At 49.7% G+C, this 6,239-nt stretch overlaps 1 protein-coding gene across 1 annotated transcript in view; it reads left to right on the top strand.

Moving 5' to 3' along the window:
• Window positions 1–6,239, top strand: part of Zan (zonadhesin) — a 97,692-nt gene that overhangs the window by 7,949 nt on the left and 83,504 nt on the right. The window contains exons 9-15 of the mRNA XM_021163424.1: window positions 113–204; window positions 822–900; window positions 1,015–1,161; window positions 2,044–2,315; window positions 3,278–3,362; window positions 3,990–5,429; window positions 5,670–5,951. Coding sequence (XP_021019083.1) covers window positions 113–204; window positions 822–900; window positions 1,015–1,161; window positions 2,044–2,315; window positions 3,278–3,362; window positions 3,990–5,429; window positions 5,670–5,951 — 2,397 coding nt within the window. The remainder of the gene's footprint in view (window positions 1–112; window positions 205–821; window positions 901–1,014; window positions 1,162–2,043; window positions 2,316–3,277; window positions 3,363–3,989; window positions 5,430–5,669; window positions 5,952–6,239) is intronic.

The raw sequence follows: 6,239 nt of genomic DNA, 5'->3' as shown, positions 1-6,239 counted from the left end.
GACAGAACTTTGCTTACATCTGGAGCAATATTGCTTTGGTGTTCCCTGTGCAATTTGTCCTTTACTCTCAAATCCCATAAACTTTCTTCTCTTCTGTTTCTCTCCATTGTAGGCAACATCCGGAAATACACTCTCTTCTCAGGGCATCCTGGACCTGACTGGCAGGCTGTGTCTGTCAATTACACAGGACAGGGACAGATACAGGTACAGAGAAGCAAGGTCCATCCTCATTCGGAGTCCCTGTGTATGATAGGTTCCCTCCCTCAGTGTGAGCTGAAGACCTGATGGAACAGGAGCTGGGCCTTTGAATGGAAATGCCAGAGAGGTGGTGTCTTAGTTTCTTTTTCTGTCCAGGCGACAAAATACTCTAACAAAAGCATCTCAAGGGAGAAAGGACTTAATCTGTGTGACAGCTCAAGGGTAAAGCCCACCCAGTGAGGAATTCATGACGGCAGGAGCTTGAAGAAGCTGGCCACATCCTGCTCACAGTCAGGAAGCAGAGAACAATAAAAGCTTCTTGCTAGTCAACTCCTTTCCTCAACCAATACCGTCCAGGGTCCCAGCCAGGGATGATGCCTCCTACAGTGGGAGGGTCTTCCCTCCCAATTAACAAAATCAAGATAACCCTCTCCCACCCTCGGTACCCTCCATAGGCATGCCCAGAGGTCTGTCTGCCAGGTGACTTTAGATGTATCAAGTTGATGATGAACATTAGCCTTCCTAAGAGGGCTGGAGGGTTGGTGGGGAGGGTGTGCAGTGAGAATTGGTGTGTGTGTCTGCTCCCTCCAGGCTTCCTTTCCTTTCCTTTCCTTTCCTTTCAGTTCATGGTAGTGGGTGTGTTTGGAAATATACCAGAGCCAGCAATAGCTGTGGATGCCATCAGCATAGCTCCCTGTGGAGGTGAGGACAGAGCCTTGGGAACCCCTGTTGAATTAGGGGTTGAAATGATTGGGGGTGGGGAGGGGCTCATGGGACTGAGTGTCTCAAACTCTCTCTCCTCTTGGAATCTGCTAGAGAGCTTTCCCCAGTGCGACTTCGAAGACAGAGTTCATCCTTTCTGCGACTGGAACCAGGTGTATGGAGACATCGGACATTGGAGCTGGGGAAGTAAAAGTGTGCCTACCCTCATTGCAGGGTCCCCAAGAGAGTTCCCATATGGAGGTGAGGGAACAGAGGACCTCGAGGTTATGAGTCAGAGCATCTGTATCTAGTCAGGGACCTGATGGTGTCACTGCTGGCAGATGATGTGTCCATGGATGAGAATCAAGAGCCAGAAAGTAGACCATGCTTAGGTTGGTCGGAGTAGTGGGATCATTGCAACCCAGCAGAGAGGCCTTGCTCTGAGCCCAAGACTTCAAAATCCATGGTCTTTCAGCTGCCTGTGATGCCAATAGAATATGGACTGTAGACTGGGTATCCTGCATCTTTTGGCTTTCTTCAGTTAATAGTCCTAAATAAGCATGCATACTTGGAATGTGTAGGCTAAGGCAGGAACACTGTAAGTTCCAGGCCAGCCTGAATGATAAAACTTAGAAACTAAAGAAAACAGCTGGACATGGTGGTGCACACCTTTAATCCCAGCACCTTGGAGGTAGAGGCAGGAGGATCTCTGTGAATTCAGCCTGGTCTACAAAGTGAGTTCCAGGACAGCCAGAGCTACACAGAGAAACCCTGTCTTCAAAAACAAAACAAATAAAAAAAAACAAAAAACAAAATAAGTGGCTGGAGAGATGGCTCAGCGGTTAAAAGCACTGACTACTCTTCCAGAGGTCCTGAGTTCAATTCCCAGCAACCACATGGTGGCTCACAACCATCTGTAATGGGATCTGACGCCCTCTTCTGGTGTGTCTGAAGACATGATAGTGTACCCATATACTTAAATAAAATCTTCAAAACAAAACAATTGAAGAAAAATACTACTATGCATATTTGGTTGTATGTTCACTTAGAAAGCTAGACATGGCTGCAGCAAGCAGCTAGACTCGTCTTCCACACAGGCTTAGGCTTGGCATCTTATTGTTCTGGTTCCCTTCTTTTACCCAGGGGAGCATTACATTTTCTTCGATTCAGTGAAGTTATCCCAGGAGGGGCAGTCTGCCAGGTTGGTGAGTCCACCATTCTGTGCACCTGGGGACATCTGTGTGGAGTTTGCTTACCACATGTACGGCCTTGGCAAAGGTACCACACTCAAGCTCCTGTTGGGAAGTCCTGCGGGTAGTTCTCCCATTCCTCTGTGGAACCGTGTCGGGTCTCAGAGCTCTGGCTGGATGAATAGCTCTGTCACCATCCCTAAGGGACATCAGCAGCCCATGCAGGTGAGACATGGAGAAAGCACCGTATTTGTATTTGCATGGGGAGTAATAAAGAGGTCCAGGGTGGATGATGAGTGGAGGAGGTAGAGAGGTGATATGTTAGTTATTCTTGAGTGCAGTGACAGGATCTCAGACATGAGCAGCTTATGCAAGAAGAGGTTTATTTTGACCTGCAGCTTTGGGGGGCGGGGAGGGGGGCGGGGATACAGCCTATCATGGTAGGCAAGGCATGGCCATCGCGGCATTAGCTTGCTGGGTGGCTCACTGTCTTAGTTAGGGTTTGGGTTTCCATTGCTATGAAGAGACACCACGACCAAAGCAACTCTTATAAAGGACAACGTCTAACTGGGGCTGGCTTATAGGTTCTGAGGTTCAGTCCATTATCATCAAGACAGGAAGCATGGCAGCGTCCAGGTAGGCATGGTGCTGGAGAAGGAGCTGAGAGTTCTACATCTTGTTCAGAAGGCAAACAGGAACAAACTGTCTTCCAAGAAGCTAGGAGGAAGATCTCAAAGCCCACCCATAAAGTGATGCACTTCCTCTTACAAGGCCACACCCACTCCAACAAGGCCACACCCACTCCAACAAGGCCACACCTCCTAATAGTGCCACTCACTCCCTGGGCCAAACATATTCAAACCACTCCACTCACAAAGACCACAAAACAAGGAACAGAACTAAAAGCAAGGCCAGGCTATTCCCACCCAATGCCTGACTCTTAGTGGCCTGTATCCTGAAGGTTCTACAGCCTCCCAAGACAGTGCTAAACATTCTAACCCACGAGCCTATACAGGGCATTTCAGATACAGATCAGAAAGGTAGAGAAAGGACAGTAAGAGGCTGGGGGTGTGCTGGACTATTGTAGTTCTAACAAAGTGACATGTGGCAAGGACATGCACAGCAGAGTTTCTGAGTTCCCAGGGATTTAGTCTTTCTCTTCCCTCCTTGACTTCCATCACCTTCAGTTGTTTATTGAGGCCACCCGGGGCACCAGCACTGCCTTTGTTGTCGCTCTGAACTTCATCTTGATCTCTCATGGACCATGTCGGGGTAAGAATGAAATTTAAGGACTCAGCTTCTTCCATCCCTTAGTATGAGGAAGAGAACCCAGTTCCTCATACCTTCCAGGCAAGCTGAGTCTCACTCCTAGCTTCGCACTAGAGGACTCTAGGCAAGTGCCCTATTACTGAACCACAGCCCCAGTCCCTCACTGGGGGATTCTAGGAAACTTCTCTACCACTGAACGATATTCCCAGGCTTACTTTATGTTCACTGTAAGACAGGAGCTCAAAATGTAGCCCAGTTGTCCTCAGACTTGTGACCTTCTTCCTTAACTATACTGGTGACTATGATGACAGGTGGGTACCCCATACCCAACTATGACGGTGTCTTTGATGGCATGAGTTTCTGTGACAGGACTCAGAACCCTTCTCTAGTAATGCTGAAGTCAGGCCCCATCTCCGATTCAGTTTTGTGATTCCTGTACCTGGCACAGTGTCAGATGTGTGTTGGGAGCTCTGCCTGTTGAATATGTGAGTGAAGGATGGAGATGGGAAGCAGAAATAGAGATGACCAAGTAGCCCTCCTGCCCTGAGCTTACCCACTCCTATTTAGATGCGAGTGAAAGAAAGGTGGTAGAATTTTGAATAAATTCCAGGGGTTTGTTTTTCTTTGCAGTATTGCTGCAGACAGAGATTCCTTCCAATCCTCTGCTTCCACCTACTGGCCCTTCTGAATCTACTGTTCCTATGCTCCCCATGGAGCAGTCCACCACCCCTACAGAAGCAACCACTGTTACCATAGAAATACCCACCACTCCCACGGAAGAGACCACCATCCCCACAGAAACAACCACTGTCCCCACAGAAGTGATCAATGTCTCTCCTGAAGAGACCAGTATCCCCCCTGAGGAGACCATTCCTACAGAAGTTATCACTGTATCTCCTGAAGAGATCATTTCCCCCACAGAGGTGACCCCTGTCCCCACAGATGTAACAGGTGCCTACGTGGAAGCGACCAATGCCTCTCCTGAAGAGACCAGTGTCCCCCCTGAGGAGACCATCCTTACAGAAGTTACCACTGTTTCTCCTGAAGAGACCACTGTCCCCACAGAAGTTCCTATTGTCTTCATAGAAGCGACCGCATTCCCCACTGGAGAGACCACTCTCTACACAGAAGTGCCCACTGTATCCACTGAAGTGGAGACTATCTCTACAGAAGTTACCATTGTTTCTCCTGAAGAGACCACTTTCCCCACAGAAGTGCCTACTGTCCCCATAGAAGTGACCACTATCCTCAATGGAGAGACCACCCTCCCCACAGAAGTGCCTACTGTGTCCACAGAAGTGACTAATGTCTCTCCTGAAGAGACCAGTGTTCCTCCTGAGGAGACCATCCCTACAGAAATAACCACTGTTTCTCCTGAAGAGACTGTTTTTCCCACAGAAGGGACCACTCTCCCCACAGAAGTGCCTACTGTCCCCATAGAAGTAACCACTTTTCCCACTGGGGAGACCACTGTCCCCACAGAAGTACCCACTGTCTCCACAGAAATGACAGGTGTTCACACAGAAGTAACCACTGTTCCTCCTGCCAGCATCCCTCCTGAGGAGACTACCACCCCAACAGAAGTGACCACTACTCCTCCTGAAGAGACCACCATCCCTACAGAAATAACCACTGTTCCTCCTGCCAGCATCCCTTCTGAGGAGACCACCACCCCAACAGAAGTGACCACTACCCCTCCTGAAGAGACCTCCATCCCTACAGAAGTGACCACTGTTCCTCCTGCCAGCATCCCTCCTGAGGAGACCACCATTCCTACAGAAGTAACCACTGTCCCTCCTGAAGAGACCACCATTCCTACAGAAGTAACCACTGTCCCTCCTGAAGAGACCTCCATCCCTACAGAAGTGACCACTGTTCCTCCTGAGGAGACCACCACCACAACAGAATTGACCACTTCCCCTCCTGAAGAGACCAGCATCCCTACAGAAATGACCACTGTTCCTCCTGCCAGCATCCCTCCTGAGGAGACTGCCTCCCTGACAGAAGTGACCACTACCCCTCCTGAAGAGACCACCATCCCTACAGAAGTGACCACTGTTCCTCCTGTCAGCATCCCTCCTGAGGAGACCACCTCCCTGACAGAAGTGACCACTACCCCTCCCGAAGAGACCACCATCCCTACAGAAGTGACCACTGTTCCTCCTGTCAGCATCCCTCCTGAGGAGACCGCCTCCCTGACAGAAGTGACCACTACCCCTCCCGAAGAGACCACCATCCCTACAGAAGTGACCACTGTTCCTCCTGAGGAGACCACCACCCCAACAGAAGTGACCACTACCCCTCCTGAAGAGACCACCATCCCTACAGAAGTGACCACTGTTCCTCCTGTCAGCATCCCTCCTGAGGAGACCACTGTCCCTCCTGAAGAGACCACCATTGCTTCTGAAGAGACCACCGTCTCCACTCAAGAGACCACTCTCCTTACAGAGCAATCTGCTGCCACTCAAACATCCATAGCATGTAGACCACCCTGTCCAAGTCCTCCACTAATGCCCATCAGACCACGCCTTTCAAAGCCTCCAGGTGTCTCAATGTTCAGCATGGCCCCGACTACAGGTATTTCTACCACAGGTATGAGGTGGTTGGAGCAAGCTGAAGACAATAGGGAGGAAGTTAGGGAATGAGTTGCTTTTAAAAAAATAATAATTCTCTCATATATGACATTCCTACCACAGTTTCCCCCCTCCTTTCTGCTCCCCCACCTTCTCCATACCCCCATCCCTCCCTCCCTCTCCTCTCCTCTATTTGCCTTCAGAAAAGGGCAGGTCTCCCAGGGATATCAACCAAACATGGCATATCAAGTTGTAATGGGATCAAGCACCTCCTCTCATAGTAAGGATGGACTAGACAACCTAGTAG

Source organism: Mus caroli, chromosome 5, assembly GCF_900094665.2.
Source record: "Mus caroli chromosome 5, CAROLI_EIJ_v1.1, whole genome shotgun sequence".
Taxonomy (NCBI): Eukaryota; Metazoa; Chordata; class Mammalia; order Rodentia; family Muridae; genus Mus; species Mus caroli.
The sequence above is the reverse complement of the archived record's forward strand: the minus strand, read 5'-3'. Positions and strand labels throughout refer to the sequence as shown.